At 40.3% G+C, this 20,703-nt stretch overlaps 1 protein-coding gene across 2 annotated transcripts in view; it reads right to left on the bottom strand.

Moving 5' to 3' along the window:
- Positions 1 to 20,703, bottom strand: part of LOC109990454 (amyloid beta precursor protein binding family B member 2) — a 39,237-nt gene that overhangs the window by 13,698 nt on the left and 4,836 nt on the right. Inside the window, exons 3-8 of one of the 2 annotated variants that reach the window (XM_065958719.1) lie at positions 20,141 to 20,325; positions 19,306 to 19,449; positions 18,055 to 18,140; positions 17,878 to 17,938; positions 15,052 to 15,198; positions 14,479 to 14,606 (exon numbers count right to left, since the gene is read on the bottom strand). In XM_065958719.1, the coding sequence (XP_065814791.1) occupies positions 14,479 to 14,606; positions 15,052 to 15,198; positions 17,878 to 17,938; positions 18,055 to 18,140; positions 19,306 to 19,449; positions 20,141 to 20,325 (751 nt within the window). Of the gene's footprint in view, positions 1 to 14,478; positions 14,607 to 15,051; positions 15,199 to 17,877; positions 17,939 to 18,054; positions 18,141 to 19,305; positions 19,450 to 20,140; positions 20,329 to 20,703 lie in introns of both variants that reach the window. The other variant, XM_020642597.3, reaches the window with a different exon arrangement.

Here is a 20,703-nt window from a genome sequence, read left to right as displayed (position 1 = left end):
GGAGTTAAGGAAAAAAAATTGTCAACCCTGTGATCAGTGGGAATCATGCATCTGGGTCAAAAGCCCCTAATGATAAGTTTGACTGAAGGACAACAGCCTATAGGTTACATTACATATAGGATCATCTTTTTAGAGTTTCCACACAGGGGAAATATATAGTGTTAAAGCGGTACACAGCAGTAAAACCAAGATATCATAAATAAGTAAACACACTAAAATAAGTAAAGAGACCATAACTGAAGCTAAAACGGGATGACGCACAAGAGGGGACAGAATGAAAATTTAACCAGCTTAGACTCAGTAAATGACTGAGATGTTTCCAAAACTCAGGGATGGATCAGGATTTTAGAATGACTTATTTCATAAATAAAGTTGATATGATATCAACTTTGTTATGATATCATTTAACTCTTGCTATATTCTCTCTGAATTAGGTTCCAGGTATGTAATGCAGGGGGTGTAATTCTAATGGGGAATACTCAGTTCTTTTCAACTTTTAATTCATTGTTTTCCTGCAAAAAGCTTAAGCCTGAGCCTTAACAAACCTCATGATATGTATTTATCATATGGTAACATTTTGAGAAATATCACCATGGACATGCAGCTAGTGCCCTCCCTGTTTACACACTGTCTTCAAAAAACACTCACTGTACGGGTCGCCTGTGCAAGCAGCTTTTTACAACCCATACCTTGATGTTCATGTTTACCTCAAGACCCTGATGTGTTGTTATCATGAAAAGAACATAAAAGTCTCGTGACTTACAGTGAAAAGACAAAAAAAAGTCTGCCGAGAGAGGAAGCTGGTTTTAAGTAATGTGGTGTTGGGTATCACGTGTAAAACTGAAGTCAGCAGTGACTTATTTTACCTTAAATGTATTTTTTACAAGTAAAAACTTATTTTAACACAAACTGTGATATTTTCCTAAATCTCACTGGACCAAGTTGCATCCATTTCCCAGCATTGGCTGTTTAGCTCAGGCAACATGTTGGTCTACATGTTGGCTTGATGCAATGTTTTATAGTTTTGTAGTCTCTCTAATAAGGGAAATCAAAAATGTGGTAATTTTTCTATTGATTTGGCATTTAAGCCAAAGAGAGTAGACTAAACAACACATTGTGGAGGCAGAAACAAGAAGCACACAGAGAGGTGATAGCTCACGGAGATATTAAGGTAGCTGTATCTCTGACCTCAGTTAACCTAGAGGGTTACACGAGGTGAAGATAGACAGGCAGTGAATCAGCCAACATCTTAAGAGGAATGACACATGCACCGGTGAGATTTAGGAAGAGCTTTTGGCAGGAAAGTGAGGAGACATAGATAAAAATGTTGAGAGGGAGAGGAATGATGGAGGCAAGAAGCCAAGGAAGCAAAATCAAAAGGTGGGAGTGTAGCAGAGAGGAATAGGAACGAGGTGTGAGACTCAAGGGGGTGGAGGAGGGAGAAGTGGAGAGAAGAAAAAGATGAAAGGTATGAAAGCTCCAAAGCAGAGAGATGAGTTAAAGCAAGGCTCCCACCACTCATGTTGTTCTTTTTCTCCTGCTCTGTGCTCCACATATTTCCACAGCTGAATAAAGGAGGACTGACTCACTACAACCCATCTCTCTTTGATCCCGATGGCTGTGAGGCAGACTCATGTGCGTATGACTCACAGATTAAATTACTTCATGGTTGCAGATGTATGGTGGTGAACCAGGTTTGAGAAAGTGGCACGGAGCTGTCAGTGTGAGCTGCTCTGACATCAGACTGTAGTAATAGTAGATACATTAGCATATGTACAGCTGAATGAAAATCCCACCCTTGCATACAAAAACGTAGTTTCAGTTTGTGATGCGACTCTTGATTTCTTTATTTCAGTTACATTTCAAGATCCCCTCTGCCTGCTAGTATATTCCTATTCACTAAATAATGATACGGATCTCTAAATAAGGTGTCAAAATATCACGTGCTGATAGCAAATTTGAAAAGTAGTAATGTTTTAATAGAAAATCTATACAGCTAAACATGGCAGGTCACTTAGGCTGAGGCTGGTTGTGAAATGAGTTTGTTCTTCGCCCTTACATTGCTTTTCTGCACGATTAAGGCTATTGATTTTAAGCTTAGATGCTGGAAAACTGCAACCAAAGGAAGAGTTTGGTCTCATACCTGAGATATGATTCTGAACATTTGATGCAGCTTGTTCTGTTAAATAAATGTAGTACTTTCCAAAAATGGCACGCAAAATGGAAAATGCAAAGCAAGCTTTTCTGGTAAACCAAGGGTCACAAAGCATGTTTTTTCTTTAACTGATTAAAACACAAAGGGAAACATGATTCTGTTAAGTATATTTTTATCTGAATTAACACACGAGTAGTGTAATTACTAGTTAAAAACAAGTGTACACAGAATAATTCTATATTGCTTTTTATTTTACAAAAGTGTCTTTATGGAGATAAGACAGTGACATCATCTAGCTTCCTGCTAAAGTCTTACTCCACTTGAAATTACGTTTATCAATGACCAGTTGTGGCTCATCAAAACATGCAAACCTGACATTGTGTGTAATCAAAATGTGTTTTCTGCCCTCAATTAGTCTATAGATGGATTTCCATTTTGTCAAAGTTTATTTTGTAAAGATAGCATTTTATTGAATCACAGACATCATGGAGAGGGAATGTCAGCTGACATAAAGAATTGGAAACAGCCAGAGAGCAGTTTGGTTTTCTGGATGGGTGAGATACACAGAGGACTGTCACACTGTAAGGGTCAGTGAGAGGCCCAGAAGCCCACGTTTACCTATTTAAGTTTGTTCTTTATTTATTTACATTACATGGCATTTATTATGTCATGTCACCAAGCATAGTTCCTTTTACGGAGCTGCCATATCTTTTTTTTTTTGTAGTTTAACAGTGACTGTGAACGCTATTAAAACAAAGTTGACTGGATCAACATCTTTACTTGGCATACCCTCTTTTCAAAAGGAGGCAAAAAATTAACATCTCATGAAAGTAATGCAAAGCTGCTTAAACAACTGAAAAGCTGCAGAAATTGAGGACAATTGGCAATCAGCATTGATATAAGCAGGTATTATGTTCAGTTTCAGTTTCCCTGATAACACCGTATCATTAAAATTCAAATGGTTGTGCACTAAGAAAACTACCTCACTGTGCATCCTCAGGTGCTCAGACGATGTGATAAAACACCAGAGAAGCTGCAGTGAAAGTTTTAAGAGGCAGTGAAAACAACACAAATGTAACTCGTCCCTCGTCCGCTCGGCTGTACTTTCTACGCTTGGTAGCTTCCAGTATCACTCAGCAGAGACTCGTGTCCTCCCCCCAACCATCTGTCACGCACACACACACACGCACACTTCACACAGACTTCAATTATCAAACAGCTTTACAGAGTGTCTGGGTGGTGCTGGGCTCTATGCTAATGCTCCTACATATGCTAATAGCACAGCCAGATGCTGATTAGAAATGTCTGAGGAGGAAGCTCCTGTGACTCTCCTGTCAGCAGAGAAAAGACAGCCAGCAACTAAACGGGTAACTCTACGACTGCTGACATGGTTGTGACTTTGGCTTCAGCCCAAAGTGGTTGTTGATCTGATCCAGTTTCACAGTGAGATTCAACACTAAAAAGGAAACAACAGCTGGTTTGTGATTAAGAGGAAAGCCCTTTCATCACACTGCAAAGGGAATAACTAAACACCTGGCAGGTATTTTAATATTTAGCCGCTTTCTCTTTCTAAAATAATCTTCTTTATATAACTTTTTTTTTTTATTGTTTTAAAAGTTTATTTGAAACCCTCATACAAAGCACATTTCTTCAAGTCCAAAAACGCAGCACTGTGCAGCACTCAGCATAAATGCAAAGTGAACGAAAAAACAACAAGAGCTCTAATCATATTCATGAAAATTAAAAGACGTAGTAAATCCCAGTTTAAGTGCTAAAAAAATTAATGATTCCCGCTGTCAGAGTTTTTATTTCCAAACAGTTGATGGTCTTTTGTAACCTACATGTTCTGCGGGGAAATTCTTAGTTTTCATTTGTCCAAACTCAATAAAACATCACAAAACACCGCTGTGAGAAAAAACATTCTTAAAAATTGGACCCCTGAGTGCTGATAATTGTGTTTGCAGGAAACAGAAAATGTTGCCCATGATTAAAGTTAATTGTAGTTTATTGTAATGGAATGCAGAATATGGTGATAAAAGAAAAACAATAAAGCTCAACGATAAAGTAGAAAGTGCACACTTTACTGAGCCATTAGTCGGTCTGCATAGAGCTGCTGACAGATATCGACAGAGTTTTACACTGCGCCACTATCGATGAGATGTTAGTGTCCACTCTCTGGTGTTTACAGAGCTGTCTTTAGTGTGCTTAGATGTCCAATATGTTAATTAGAGTCTCACCAGTACTGGGCTTTGGAAGCTGATCGCGTTATTCAAGGATCCAAAATCTGTTTCTGAAACATTTCTTGACGTTTTTTTAACATCAATTTTCATGGTTAGAAATCATTTCACTTCAAATACAAACACTTTTTTTTACGGGAAATTAGATGAATTGGATTTAGAAAATATCTTGTTATAGATGTGTTTCACCTTTGGACATTGAGAGTATATAACCACACCTGCCATCATAGTGCCTATCAGCCTATTAGTGTTGAAATCTACATATATGGGTGTAGCCCACCTCCTTTGTTTAAATTTATCACCTGAAGAAGACCTCTGGTTGAAACGTGAGTTTGATGGAATAAAATCTTTGAGACACTTGAGAGTGTGCAAGCATATGTTCTCCTCTGTTTTCTAACTGACATCAAACCATGTCACTTATCTTTCTGACATTATGTTGGATCAGATCCCAACAGAGTATGAATTACCCCCAAAAAGCATCATTATCGATAAATAAGGCACCTATTTGAGCTCCAACCATTACAGTAAGTATATGGGCCACTGAACAAGTCATACTTCATGTCTGAAGCCTTGAGTTTGGCCTTCAGTCTGTCAGCATTCTGTTTTGATAGAAAGCCAAAAGTGACCTCATAAGAGATGGAGGACTAGCATTGCCACACAATCATGCAAAATGACAGGATGCCGTGTCAGGAACTTGTCCATTTTAATTAATAGGACTTTAATTTAAAAAGCAAACATCATCTGCTTTGAATATGACTTCAAACTTTAACAAAATGTTTATAGAGTTAAATAATCAACTTGTATATTGGATTCACTTTTCGACTTGTGTAGGCGATGTCGGCTTCTTTCAAGTAGTCCAAAGTGAATCATAAAAACACACAAGGAAGGATTACAAGAAATGATGACGGCTCAGATTGCTTATTAGGACCAGGAACATTATTGCATCAACACATACAATCCAAATTGTTGTTTTCACAATTGCGCTGGTGATCTTAGAGGTGTTGAGTGCTAACTTACTTTCAAAATGTTTCGCTTTTCCTTAAATAGTAGGGCAGCACAATACAACATGTCTATAGGTTTTGGAATTAATTTCACCAAACATTACACCACTAAACAATCCTCCATCAATGCTGGCTCTGGAGTACTTAAAGCCTGTGTGACAATAGAGCGAGGTAAACCCCTCTGCGACCTGGTGAATTAGTCATGGCCCACAGCCATTAGGTCTAATTTTGAATGTCTGTGCGTAATTACCTCTCTGCACCGTAAACTTGTTTACAGCACCAATATGAGCAGTGAAATGAGCATACAGGGCCACAGGGCACAGAACAGGAGGAGGAGGAGGAGAAAGAAGCTCGCTTTGCATCTTTGAATCACATGACACACACTTGCTGTCTCTCCACACACACATTCACACTCAGAGACAGAGGAAAACCACACTCACAATCACCAATATAGCCCAAGGCAGGAAAGAAGTAGGCCAAAAATCAAGTAGAAGTAAAAATAAAACTGATGTCTGCAGTGTATTAAACAGCGTAAACAGAACACAACACATCTCGTACGTTTGACAGACAGTTGATGTTGTTTACAGCAGCCAAACCTCAGTTTGATTCACCCTCAGCACCTTAGTGCATTTTCTAAGAAAACACACCGATGCTCAAAGTCAATGGTGAAAATTATGTTTAACTAAAAGGGAAAAACCAACCAAATCCAGTTTATGTTCCCGCAGCTTTGTGACCCAATTCCAGGCGTTTGGAGAGAGGGAGGGGCAGCAGGAATGCACAGACATACACTTACACACACACACACACACAGACACAGACACACACACACACATGCGCACACACACAAACACACACACACCATACTCATGTGTCAACACTCGTGGTATTTCATTACATATTTAAGAGCAGTGCTAGGCAGGTGGGGGCAAGATGGAAAGACAGCAATTGTGTGTGTGTGTGTGTGTGTGTGTGTGTGTGTGTGTGTGTGGGGGGGGGGATAAGGGATGATGGGGAAAAAAAGGGATCCTGGGTGGGCGAGAAAGGGAAGAAGATGTCCTGCTGTTCTCTCTGCTCTTGATCATTTATACATCACATTACACTAGAGTGTGTGTGTGTGTTTGTGTTTGTGTGTGTGTGTGTGTGTGTGTGTGTGTGTGTGTGTGTGTGTGTGTGTGTGTGTGATTTTGTACAGAAACACCAATATTCCTGACTGAGACAATGCTTCAGTGAGATGTCACATCAGCAAGACGCCCCATTCATGTATTTTACTAGTGTGTGTGTGTGTGTGTGTGTGAGAGAGAGAGAGAGAGAGAGAGAGAGAGAGAGAGAGAGAGAGAGAGAGAGAGAGAGGGAGACAGAGAGAGAGATAGAGAGAGAGAGAGATAGAGATAGAGAGAGAGATAGAGATAGAGAGAGAGAGAGAGGGAGACAGAGAGAGAGATAGAGACAGAGAGAGAGATAGAGACAGAGAGAGAGACAGAGAGAGAGATAGAGACAGAGAGAGAGATAGAGAGAGAGAGAGAGACAGAGACAGAGAGAGAGAGAGAGAGAGAGAGAGGGAGAGAGAGAGAGAGAGAGAGAGAGAGAGAGACAGAGAGAGAGAGAGAGAGAGATAGAGAGATAGAGAGAGAGACAGAGAGAGAGAGAGAGAGAGAGAGAGAGAGAGAGAGAGAGAGAGAGCGAGAGAGATAGAGAGAGAGAGAGAGAGAGAGAGAGAGGATGTGTGTTTCCGAGTGTGGGAGAGTGCAGGGATTTGGTGTGAGTTAGTGTAGAGTTCTGCACAGCGCTGCTCATTGGGATCATATCATATGCATGTAACCTAATTAGCTGCATGTGCTATAAATCATTATGTTCCAGGCGCTCAGTAATTAGCAGCCTTCTCTAATTCTACACCATATATTCTGAATATTCATCCAAACATTTCAACTATACTTCAGAAACTGTACTTTTTCTGACTAGAGCAGAATGATGGTTGATTGGCAGAAAGTTAGTTTGAAATTTCTTTCTGTGACACAGTGATCATTCTTGTGATTTTGCTATTGCTATCTTGCTATTTAAAAATATGAATCTAGGCTAAGTGGTATAGAAATAATGAATGTGTTAAATCCTTCTTTTTAAGGAAAAAACTGATAGCATCTGGAAAAAGGATCTACAGCTTCAGAAAAGCTCTGCTGCCTGTCTTGGTTCTTCAAAAACAGTGACTCAAACCTGCCTAATACTTCATAAGACTAAAACTGATTATGAAACAAACTCAATTAAATACTGCTGAAGCATTTTTTAATGCCTGATAAGCTTCATGAGTGATGTGTTTGACAGTTAATCCCCCGAGCAACTTTTGGTTTGTGTCAATTGTTTCGCCCCCTGTGGACAACACAGTACATCTTAGCTCTTCAGTGAACTTGTCTTTTAAGTGCAAAAGTCGTTTTTTTTCTGATTATAAATCTCATGCTTCTGTGTTGAACAGTGAAATGTATGCCTATTGAGAATCTGGATGTTATAGCATCCCCTCATCTGACATCTACCTGGCAGGTGGCAGCTGTTACATGCATTAAAAATATCTAGTCATAAATAATTGATTTGGATGCTGATTACCAGGTTTGCGTTTGTTTTCTATCTAGAAACATCAGTTTTAAATTTAGTCTCTTTCATAACCAGCTAAAATACAGGATGACATCACTTCAGAAGTAAACACTACTTACACTTGTACAGGATAAGATCATGAGATGAAACACGTCCACGTCCACAGGGTTTGCAAAAATTAGCACTGACCTAAAGTGTTGAATTAATAGTAGGATTTACATTTTGGCTTTATTGATCCTGTTATTCTAACAAACCTTGCACCTGTAACTGATATGTGCCCTTCATCTATAGACATGCTTCAATCAACGCTTCCAACCATCAAGTTAATAACATTTGAATGACAGAGGTTGGTGTTTTCAGCCAATCAGGGCAGAGTATTGGGAATTCAATTTCAGGTCAATAAAAGGCTGATCCAGAGCTCTAGAAATATTTTAAAATCATATTCATGACATGTGAAACCTTACTCTGTCACTCTGTCGATATAAGTCATTAGAATAAAGTCTGATATTGATCTTAAATAACTACAAGGAGATTTATTTACTGGTTAATACATTTATTCTGCTGGGCTCATCAACAGCAGCGCCACTGAAAACATAATCAAAAACCTCCATCCAGCAGTTTTAGACGTGTTGAGCTTTCAAATATATTCAGCTTCAACAGTCTGATGCCACTTCTGTAGTCTGAATAGATTGACGGACTCCTGGCAGCAGCAGCAGGTGTCCTGCTGCGCTCAGCCCTGTACAATCAGCGAACATCAGCATCACCTTGCATTACTGCCCGCCGAGCCAGGACCAGCCAAGAGTTTATCTGGGAGGGGGGTGGGGGGTAGGGGGGGGGGGATTTATTTGGCTGGTCAAGTGAGGGAGGGAGGGAGGGAGAGAGGGGATCTATAGGGGGAACAGAGGGAGTAATCCGTCAGGAAGACAGGGATTACAGCAGGTGTGCCTTACAATGGTAATGTAGGAGAGGGACGAGAGAGGCAAAGTAAAGGAGGAAAAGTGAAAATGCATTTTTGATTTTGTTATATTGTCATTCCCATGAGTGTGTTTGTGTTAAAGAGACATATGACTCTTTGCTTCAGGGAGAGAGGGGACACGGCTTCGACCATAATGACCCTTCAGAGAACGAGCGTATCTGGGCAGCAGGGTGGACATATCCTTACAAGAGGTGCATGCATGTGTGCGTAGAAGTGAGAGTGATAGATTGTGGGTAGATGTAAGGAGCTGACGCAAGTGAGCGATGGCTTGTGCAGGGGGAAAGAGAGAAGAGGTTGGGTGTATGGCTCAAAATCGTAGCAGGAATTGGAAGGAAAAGGTATCAATCACTTTGGCGTCTATCGAGTGGGCTGAGGTGTTCGGGCAGCGTCCCTGTGGGCCGTCAGAGGGGGTTGTGCATGTTAATTAAGGTGACACAGGTGTTGACATGAGCAGAGAACTTGAGCCTAAACTAGGAGGACTTGGAGAATAAATGGAAACACCCAAACATGCACATACAAAATCATTTCATTGACATAAAAGGAGGTGATTGCTTGAGTGTGTTCAGCGTTAAAATATTAATGATACTGGAGGCCTGCGTGTCCCTTCACTTCTTCTCTCTTCTTTTCTTTTCTTTTTTTCTCCCATCATTTGTGCATGCCACAGCTGTCTACAGAAGGTTAACATGTGGGGAAATAAGTGAGAACAGTGGGGAATAAGCAAGCACAGCCCCACTAGTGCCCACTAATAAATATGAATTAAATGTGTGTTTGTAGCAGCGTTTTGTACGTCTTTTTGTGTGCTCGCCCAAAAGCAAAGCAAAGCTGGGAAAAGCTAACTGAAGCCCCCTTTGATAGCAGGAGAAACACACAGACATCAGGGCCATACAAAGACACTATAAACAGTGTGCGTCACAGTGGCAGACGCCCAGTGTTGTCTCAATCCTAATAAGTGTCACACGCCAAGGACAAGAAAACAAGCTGCAACTTCCCCCATGATGTTGTAAATCATCTCACTCCAGCTTTTGATTCTTCGCTTAGTGTTCCCTTGCTCATCCCTCATCCTCCTCCTCAGCTTGTTATGGTATATACACAAGGAGAGGAGAGGGGGGGGATGCCACATATGTGTTCAGCGGAGCATTTATCTTACACACAAACTCACAAACACACCTTCACTTAGGAGTGAATCCTCACTTGAACAAATTGAGAGCGCAGAAGAAGATAGGTACGTCAAAAATAGTTCTATTTCAGCTCTGCAGAATACACACGCAAGCTGAGCGCAATATCAAACAGCTCCAAACTGCCATCACACACACACACACACACACACTTTGAAAATCCCTGCAGCACATCCAGACACTTTAATCCTGTCTTTCTCAATCCCCCTCTTTGCTTACTTCATCCCTCTTTCATTCTTTCATACTTATTTTTTTCCATTCCTGCTGTCACAGCCCTACACCTACACCTACACCTACACCTACACCGAGAGAGAGAGAGAGAGAGAGAGAGAGAGAGAGAGAGAGAGAAAGAGAAAGTACACAGCTTGAAGTCAAACACTCAGCAAGGATTTAAGAGTAAATCAGAGTAAAAATTAAGGACAAGCTAATAAATGAAAGTTGGGCTTTGAGGAGCACAGAGACAGGCAGTAATGGATGATCTTGTGTAGAGGGATGGCTGGATCAGGAGATCTAGAGGAGTGAGTGAATAAGAGATAGAGGTACTCACACAACCAGACATCCTTGCTCCGATACAGACGACTACTTCACTGCCTTGTTAGCTCCTCTGCCACGGTGACATTGCTTCAGCCCCTTCTCTGTGATACCGGGGAGGAAATCTGTTTCCCTTCCTTTTCTTCTTTTCTTTTTTTAATCCTCTAGGGCTTCTTTTCCTCTTTTCTTCTCCCCCTTCTCACTCCTTCTCTCCTCCTCCACCTCTTCCCTTCTCCTACACCTTTCCCTCCTTATCTTCCTCTCCGCTCGGCTTCCTTTGCGTCTCACGCACGGTCCGAAGAGCTAAGTCTCGCTGTGTCCGGTTCAGTGTGAGCAAGGAAGCATGTGCTGCCTCTTCCTCTCTCACCACTCTCCCTCTCTCTCTCGTCCCCCCCCCCACCCCACCAATACACTCTCCCTGTTTCTCTTTCAGATTCTTCTCCTCTTCCCCAGTTGCTGCTATCTTTGTCTCTCTCCCTCTTGTCTTTCTAATCCTGGAAAAAAAAAGGAGAGGCTAATGATGGGACAAAGAAAGAAGGAAGAGGAGGCAAAGCTGTGCAGCCAATGGCACGAAAGAGAGGCAGAAAGAGCGCTAGAGACAAAGAGTAGAAATAGCACAAGAGCGTTACAGCCAGTAAAGCGGGGATGGAGAAGAGGGGGAAGACACAGGCACACCCATTCATTCAGCATCACACACACACACACACACACACGCACACACACACACACGTAGAGTGCTCCAGATTTAGACCTATGACTTCATCAATTTAAGCCCACGTGCAGACACACATACAGATGCAAACGTGCACATACAGGTGTGCACGTTGCAGACTTGCTGAGTGCTCCTGATTTAGCCTTATGACTTCATCGAGGAGCAGACCCCCACCCCCCCCTTTCCTTGTCCCGCCCCGCTTAAGAGACAGGGGGACTCATTCATATTGAATCAAGCTGAGGGAGAGAGAGAACATGCAGGACGAAAGGGGAATATTCCGCAGATAGATGGAGAGAGAAAGAGACAGGAGACAGAGAGAGAGATGGATGGAGAAAGCAAAGGGAGCTTTACTAATCCCAGTCGATATCCTCCATGCAAGCATGCATGCTAAAATATCCAATCTTTAACTCACTAGTTCAAATTTTGTGCTCAATTAAAAAATTGTTTTCTTTCTGACAATCAATCTACCAGCTTCAGAAAATCATTACCTGTCTGACTTTAAACTCAGTCGCTTTGACACATTGTTCACACATTGGGAGTCATCAGTCACATGTCAGCACACAGCTTCTGTGTTTCACAAGCCAGTGATACACTTTACAAACTGAAAGTATCAACTCAACTTCACTTTTCTACAAGATTCATGAGCCTGGCTCCAGAGATATGTTCCCATTCAGTGGTGAAACATCCATCCAACATACATGTTTCAGTTCATCCCTGAAGGTTACAGTGTTGAAGTCTTCAGATTTTCTTACATTTATTAAGTAGAAAATGCATAGACACCTCAGCTAATGACACACAAGAATCAGCATCTGCTGTGTCTGCATACAGATTCAAAGAATTAAATGCAACAGCCCACTCACACAAAGACCACTTATATCAAATAATACTGAGAGAAATAATTATCACAGGCTATTCAACTTTAATTCACTGAAACACAATGAACCCTGTGCGTACCTAGACTGATCAACACACCCACACATCAGACGGCAGACAGATTACACTTATAATATAATGACTGCCTCCTTGTGTTTTCTCCTAAGCTTTCTGATGTCAATGTGTCCACCTTATTTTTCACCAAACACACATAACAAAAATTCCACTATTTAGATATCTTGGATATCTTTTCTTCTTTGATAGAAGACTAATAAATGGTCTGAATAAGCAGATATTATTTAGAGTAAATTTTTCATCGACCCTTATTATAAAGACAATGATGACAGAGATGACCCTATGAGAAATTAAATGATGCCACCTTTGTGTAGCAATGAGTCTATAATAATTTTTAGCAACCTGGCTTTGTACAAATATACATTTTCAAGTTGATAGACTGTTGTCTAAATGCATAATGAATTTGCCATAACATGTGAAACAGCTCCACAGATGGACAAAGGTATTCACGTAGTCTAGTGTACAAAGTTTCACTATATCAGCTTAATGCACAAACTTTGAAAATAGTGCACTCTAGAGGTATGACTACGCTACTTCAACCTCTGTCAAAACATGTTGATATCAAACATGCACGCACGCCCGCCCGCCCGCCCGCCCGCCCGCCCGCGCGCACGCACGCACACACACACACAAAGATTATCCCTCCTCAGATGTGGGATACAAGAAAACAGTTTGCTACAAAAATGTTAAGTGCATAGTGGTCTCACAGTTTCAAATATCTTCTAAGACATACTATATCTTTCATGATATAATAACAGTATACCTGAAGTAATGTAGAAACATGGCTGCAGACTTTAAACTGCAGATATTAAAGTGCTGCTGTGAGGAGAAGATGAAAAGAGTAGAAGCTGTAACGTTGTAGGAGAGAGAGAGAGAGAGAGATATTAAGTGAGAAAAAAAAGAAAGCATACGAGGGATAGCCAGCCTGGGCCAACCCTCCCCTCTCCTCTCCACTACACGCTTTATCCATTACCGCTGAGAGACACACACACTGAAAAGTTTCTCAATCCACTGAGACGGGAGAGGGTGGAGGGAGTCTCTTTCTTTCTTTCCCTCTTTTTATCTATCTCTCTCAGCGTTGGTGTTAAGGAAACGAAAAAGAAAAAGGGAGAAAGACAAGATGGAGAAAAGAGGAGTGCATCCCACAGTGTACCTCAATGTATGAGAAAGACTATAGCAGCACTTATAAGACAAAATGAAATAAGATATATGGAGAAAGACACTGAGATAAACATGAGAGGAATAAGAAAAAAAAAAAAAGGTAGCAAGACACTGCGGGTGAAGTGAGACCAAACCATTTCCACAGAAGTTATTTTAAACTCCATTTTCACCCAATGCCTTAACAGCTGATTACACATGTCAGGAGCAGACAGCTTCCTGGACTGCAAACCTCCAGCACTCCTTTCATTTATGTGACACACATCTCCAAAGTGGATCTCCCAGAGTCTCTGAGCTCTTAGAGGTTTAAAATGTAGCACTGAGGAAGGATTTTCACAGACTTATACTATGATGTCAGGATGGTGTGTGCATGTAAACCACTATAGGTACAAAAAGGCCTACATAATATCTCATACACATTAAACGTATGCATGTATGTTTTATATCAGCACTGATGTTTCCAGATGTGTTTTTTGGCCTTGTGTTTGAAGTGGTTAAATGGAATAATGGCTTAATGGAAACCCTTTGGGGCCCATATGAATAAGGGTTTAGCCTCCCACCCCCCCCAATAAGCAGCTGTGCTAGCCTCAGCACAATGTCAGCTCAATAGTGAAAGGTTAAGACCACGGGACACTGCCAAATGACAGAAGTCCCCAAAGGTCCTCAGTCTGCAATGAAAACATGCAGCAATGAGCATAATTATGGTGGTTTTAATGCAGTTTGTGCAAATTGGCATTGAATAATAATGAGGCTGATTCCATTCTGTGATGATTAGTGAAATCTCCTGAATCAGCTTCTAACAGCCACAAAAATATACAACACATGCAGCACATAGTGTTTAATGTACTCGGTGTTTGGAGGCTTACTTTGTACACGCATGTTATTGGTGTGTTTTCTTCTTTGTGTGAATTTCAATAGTTCAAGTTCAAGAAGAAAACGTGAAATAGCTAAGAAGGTGGAATCAGCCAAGAATGATCCTTTTGCAGTAAAAACAATTTCTCCTACCTGTCGTGGTCTCGGCCAACGCCCCAGACACGGATGCTACTGATTGGCTGGGAGTGAAGCAGGCTGCGATCATCGGGGTCAACCAAGGTCAGCATGCGGTCCTGAAGCACTAACAGCATCCCTTTACCCTGCAAGACCACAGACCAGGACACACTTTCATTTGAGTTCAAAATGACGAGGGAAGGAATGCTGTATTAACTCAGTCAGTAGAGGCGCAACATATGATGAGGATATAGTCCTCAAGGCAATGGTTACAGATTCATCTCACAGTTTCAAACATTTGGTGCATGCCTACCCCCCTCTCTCTCCTCGCCACATTTACTGCACATTCAGCCGTCCTACCAATAAAGGCCAATAAATAAAAAAAACAACAACCCAAAAATGTGGAGGGTCACAAGGAACCATATAGAGGTTGCAAGACCATTGAACACACAGGTAAGAAAGAAATAACATATTTTTGCTTTTGTGTCTTGTTTTCAGACTTTTTCCAACATTTGCTTTACGTTACATAAGCGTCAGAAAGAAAATATTTGATTCACATAAAATATATATTCAAAGAAACACGTGACTGACCTCTCCCCAGACCCCGGCTGAGTCTCTTATGTCCCTCCTGCAGTAAGACAGCTGTCTGATGCAGTGGTGGACGGCCAAACTGCTCCTCCCCTCACACAGGTCCTGTTCTGCCATCTCCACCCAGCCCAGAGAGCGCACTGGGAATGACTGGAAGCAACACAACACACATTAGCTTTGTTAAACCTGTAAGGATTCACAGTGTTGTCTTGACACTTTTTTTTTACTTGCCTAAATGCGACATTTAAGAATAGTTTAGTTTTATCACATAAAATAAAGCCTTGTTTTAGTTTGAAAATCATTGTGACTATTATTGTAACACTCTGATTAGGTGTCACAGGGAAAGAAACAAAGCTGGTGAGACGATAAGACGAGCGTGGGTTAAAGACGAGCAAGAGTTTAGCCAGAATATCTAAAAACAACTTTGTTATAAAAACACACCTAGATAAAAAAAAAGTACATGATTATTTATGTTATTTGAAGCTGAAGTTGTGCTTCATTGAAAAGATAAACTATGTCGTCACAATATAGCAGAGGTCAAAGTTGAATTAAGGTGTCTTGAAAAAGTTGATAAAGATAAACAAACAATTTGAGTAACTGTTGACAGTTCACTTTCATTATTCTCGTTTTATTTGGGGAAATCTATTATTTTGTTTACAACCTAATAAGGCTTGTTGTCCTCACTAAATTCTTCACAGGACTGTGGCTACAATCCAAGATTTCAATAACTTAAAGTAAGAAACCATGACTAAATGTACAAAAATAAGATCAAAGTTAGAATACATTGAAGTGTTCCTTTAGACCTCTTTTATGTGCCTGAAAACAATCCAACCATTAACATAACTTCTATTCTGATAATAAACTCAACATGAGTATAAGAACCTGCACATGCTTACATTCAAACACACTGTGAGAGTCACAAACTCTTACAGTAGAGTACAGTATGCAGTGACAGCTACAGTACCAACTCACAGCAGCAATCACAACAATAACTGAGAGGCTTGATTGTGGAGGACAGTGTGTGTGTGTGTGTGTGTGTGTGTGTGTGTGTGTGTGTGATTGCAAGCACACACATACACCCATACACACAAAGAACGACACACAATCACTCACTATCTCTCTTTTTACTGACCTTATTTTTCTCTCAGTTTTTGCTCATTAAACTTTCACACACTGAGATCATATCGTACACTCCAGCAATTATTTTACTTCAGTTTGAAAAAGTAAAGCGAAAAAAAAAAAAATCTGGATTGATTTTCTGGAACAAGAAAAAATGTGTAGATCTTCTTGTTTTTGGATCTAAAATATGATGCAACATTTGGCTTTACTTTACATCTTAACACAAAGAGGTGAGCATGTAACTCACAAGGAATATTAAAATCTGTATTAATACATCCTTTGCAATGATTGTTAATGTCCATGAGTACTAAAAATATTGAACAGAAAACTTCCAGCCAACATCCATGATTTGGCTGTGATCCAGGTAGAGGCAGGTCTGAGAAAAGATTACTTTCAATCTAATTTTAAACCCAAGTAAAACAGCTTCCCCCCTCTTATTCCTTAATCTGTCCTATACCATGAGAATGCCACATGTCTTTTATGATGCTGTTCTTCCAGCTAAACTCAGTCTGGATGTAAAGAGCTAGGGCTCAGTTCACAAAGTAACCACTAAGTGGCACTGCAGCAAAGAAAAAGAGGAAAGGATGCCAGTGAGACGTTCATGACAGCCAAACAAAACCTGATGACTTGCCTTTCTAAACAAACGCAACATTTTCTGTAATAACATTTTGTTCAACAAACTGAATAGACTGTGATTTATTGGTGTTGTATTATTCAACTGAATACTATAGGTGTCTGAATAGGATTTGAGTAAGTGCAGAGTCTGGATTAAAATAGAGCTCAACTCAGTTTCTTTAGAAACTGCAATTAAACAGCTGGTTGCTCACTACACTAGATTATTGCTTTTAAAAGTCGTAACATTTCATTTTACTTTCAAGTACATACAGGTTATGACCTTTGCCTGTAGCTCCCTCCCTATACTCTCATTCCAAATGGTTTCAATTAGGACATTTCTTGTGAACTGATCACAGATATTCCTTTACCTGCTGCAGGCTTGTATTCTTGTATTCTTGTATTTCTTTTTTTGTATTTTTACATCAGATATGCACCTCGAGGTGAAAAAGTACATTAATACTGCTAATTGACTTCTCCGGTGTTGAAAGATGAATGGTGGAGACTCCCTCTGCTGAGATGGACTAGTACTTATTTTGGACAATTATAAATTAGTCCCACCTGTGTATGTTTGAGAAAGTTGCCTGTTACACGCTGAAGAAGAGCTTCTGCTTTGATTGTCTGTGTGGCAATTAAAATACAATCTTGGCTGCCTATAAATGGGGTCTCTCGTCTCTCTGCGCACATTGTCTGTGCAATCATCCAACCAATCATCATACAATATGAAGGGACTTCAGTGTTATACATAAAACTCTCTCAGGGAAGCCTTTAGCAATGAATAGTTATGTTTTGCCTGAGTGAAAAACTCTTCAGATGATTCTGCACAGAAGTGGTGGCAGAAATATTACTATTCTGTATTCCATTAAAAGTAACAGTTCCACACTAAAAACACTATCTAAAAATATAAATATGCAGGTGTTACCTGGAAAAGGTGTTCATAGAAGTAAGATTCAAAATGATCAATTCAAATGCATCTTTTAAATGCACTCACATATAGTGTATGTTTAAAATGGCATGAACTGGTACTTGAGTAGATGAATTTAGTCACACTGCAGCTCTGGTTCTTAAATAATCAGTATATGGTTTTTATGATCTTACCATTTCCTCTGAATCAGAGACGGTGTTATTGAGGTCCACAGTCTCCAGCTGCGCCGGGGGGCTGTAGAAAAACATCAAAGTGATGTCATATTTCATAACTAGTACACACATTTTACATCATCACCTCACTGGACAAATCTAGTGGATGAACTCAGAACAATTAGTACTCAGTATTACTTGAGTTTAAGAGAAGCGTAGCGGAGTGTGGCCCCTTCAAACGCCTTCAGACTGGGATCAGGGTAGACGGGATAGTCCTTCAGGTCCTGGAGGGAAACAGACAGACTTAGAATAGCGGCAGACATGAAAGTATTAACAATAAGGGAGATAACTGTGGTAACTGAATGTGAGAGATATTCATCTTTGTTACAGAAGCACTTCAGTGTTACCTAAACAGAAGTTACCATGTGCTCCTGTCAATTTAATAAAGCTGCAGTGATAGTGCGGATATATATCTATCAAGCTTTAAAAATAAAGACAGCTATGTAGGTGCACATTAATTGTGAAGGAGCAATGTGTCATCCTATGCAGTATACAGTACAGTGTGATTCTTTAACCTTTTTGTAATTGGAGGGCCATGTAGCATGTGTTCTACAGTCCTGGGTTGTCAATGACAATGAAATATAAAAGACAGCACTTAAAAATGAAAGCAGCATTCAGATATTCCCATTCATAAAAATGAACTGTTACAGGCTGATTAACGAGAAAATAACCGAAATAAATGTGACTCTGTGGGCCTCAAACAAATTCCCAAACCACTCCTTATACCCTCTCCCTTCACACTCCCTCTCCGTTTGCACACTCATGTGGAGGGTCCACCACATTGAGTGTCGTCTAAAAGTTCTGAGCGTGGAAGGAGAGTGGCTTGTTAAAACCTCACACAGCGAGTCAATGCTGTTTTACTGTACAGGTGTTACACCTGACATTGTTTGTCATGGAAACTGCTCCTAACGTTACATCAAAGTTCAGTGTTATCACCTGCAAAAACATAAACACTTCTGAATGAGTTACATATAGTAGTATCATATAGATGTAAATATATAAAACGTTTCTATACTTGAAAACTGTACATGTCTTTATTATGTTGTAATGTGTTTTTATGTTTACAAGGATTTAAAAATAATAATCTTATTAAACATCAGATTGAAACAATGAAACAAAATGCAACCAAATATGTAGGTTTTTATCCCATATTGTGGAGTCATTTTCATGAGTCTGCACAGCGTAATTTATGTGGAACACTATTATTTGAGTGACCTAAAAAATTGTTATATTAAGTTCCTGTTTCCGCGGGTGTGAAGGGAGTTCATCCTAAAGCTTGCTGCTTTATTTATCGCCCCTCAACTTTAACTAGGTTACTTCATTCAGCTTTGGGTGTGGCGTCAGACAGAGTGTGGAGGGAGCGCTTTGAGAATGGCCCCCGTGTCTCACGTTAGCTGTGCAGGTGGTGATGTTGAGATTTGGTCCAGAAGAGGTGACATCATCAGAGGGGGTGGAAGAGGAGGAGGAGGGGGAGGAGCCAGAGGGCGAGGGGACCGGCTCCACCGAGCTGTCAGATATCAGACTGCTGGGGCGCTGTGGGAGAGAGAAAAGAGAGAAAGAGGAAAGAGTGAAACATTCGGGGACAGGGTACATTATTCATCAAAAAACAGCTCTCCTTTATAATTGGCAAACATTTTAAATATGTTAATGTCTTATTTCTTTTTACAAGTGGTTGTTTGTCATGCCCACTTTTGTAAATGTGTCACACAACCTTACAAGCTTTCAATCACCTCTCAATGTTCATTAGCAGATACAGTTAGACTTAGTTAAAATATTATTAAAAAAAGATAATGAACCTTGATAGTTTTTTTTTTCAACTACAATTTTTCAAAATAAGAATTTATTTTAGTACTTATGTAAATAAACACATATTTGAGTAAACTAGCATTTTTTCCCCCGTGGTACCATGGATGTGCAGCTATCCACATCAGTTACACCAAACACTAACCTTAACTAAATAATAAACTTTCTTTCATTACAAAGATGAGACATCATTCTATGGTTTAGAAAGAAAGACATCTAAATGGTATTCATCAAAATAAAATGCTGTTTTCCAGTATTGTCTCAGGGGATTTAGAACACTGACATAAAATTGCCTTTAAACAAATAGTTCTCATAAAAACAACATTTGTTGCACTAGACTTTGTAGCTTTGTTAATAAAAAAGTAAAACAGGATTTAAATTGAACAAGAGGTGTGTGTTTGGGGTCTGTGGCTCCTCTCACCTCGTTGGGTGGCTTTAGGGTGTCTTGTGTTTCCTGTTGTTGGTCTAGCTCTGTGTCTGCATCAGCGTTGGCAGTAACAGGTCGGTGGTACTGTGTGGTGCCGGTGGGGATGTGCCAGAAATAAACCTCTGATGAGTCTGAGATCTCCCGCCAGCCTGGGGGAAGGTCCCCCTCAGCCCAAACATCTGCTGCAGGGTGACAGTGATACACAAACACATATTGTTTATGAGTGTATCACCAGACAAACATGATGATACATTCAGACAAAACACATATCATGATGAGAAATAGAGGAGCCAAGTACACACACATACTGTGATGGCAAGGGTTCATTTCAGAGATGGTCAGCCTGTCCTTACTTAGTGTCTGTTGTCATAGCAACGCCAGGGCTCATACCCTGTAGGACAGCAGGATCTCTCCCTTCCTCTCTCCGCTGGTTTCTGTTTCCCTGTTTGCCTCCTTATATTTCCCTACACATACCCTCATTCTCTGTCTATTGCTTTGTCATACTTTCTTGCCAAACATAGCTTACCAGCGCTGCTTTCTCCTTCTCTCTCTTTTTC

The sequence above is a fragment of the Labrus bergylta genome, chromosome 9 (assembly GCF_963930695.1).
Source record: "Labrus bergylta chromosome 9, fLabBer1.1, whole genome shotgun sequence".
Lineage (NCBI taxonomy): Eukaryota > Metazoa > Chordata > Actinopteri > Labriformes > Labridae > Labrus > Labrus bergylta.
Note: the sequence above shows the minus strand (reverse complement) of the source record. Positions and strands in the feature narration are given on the sequence as shown.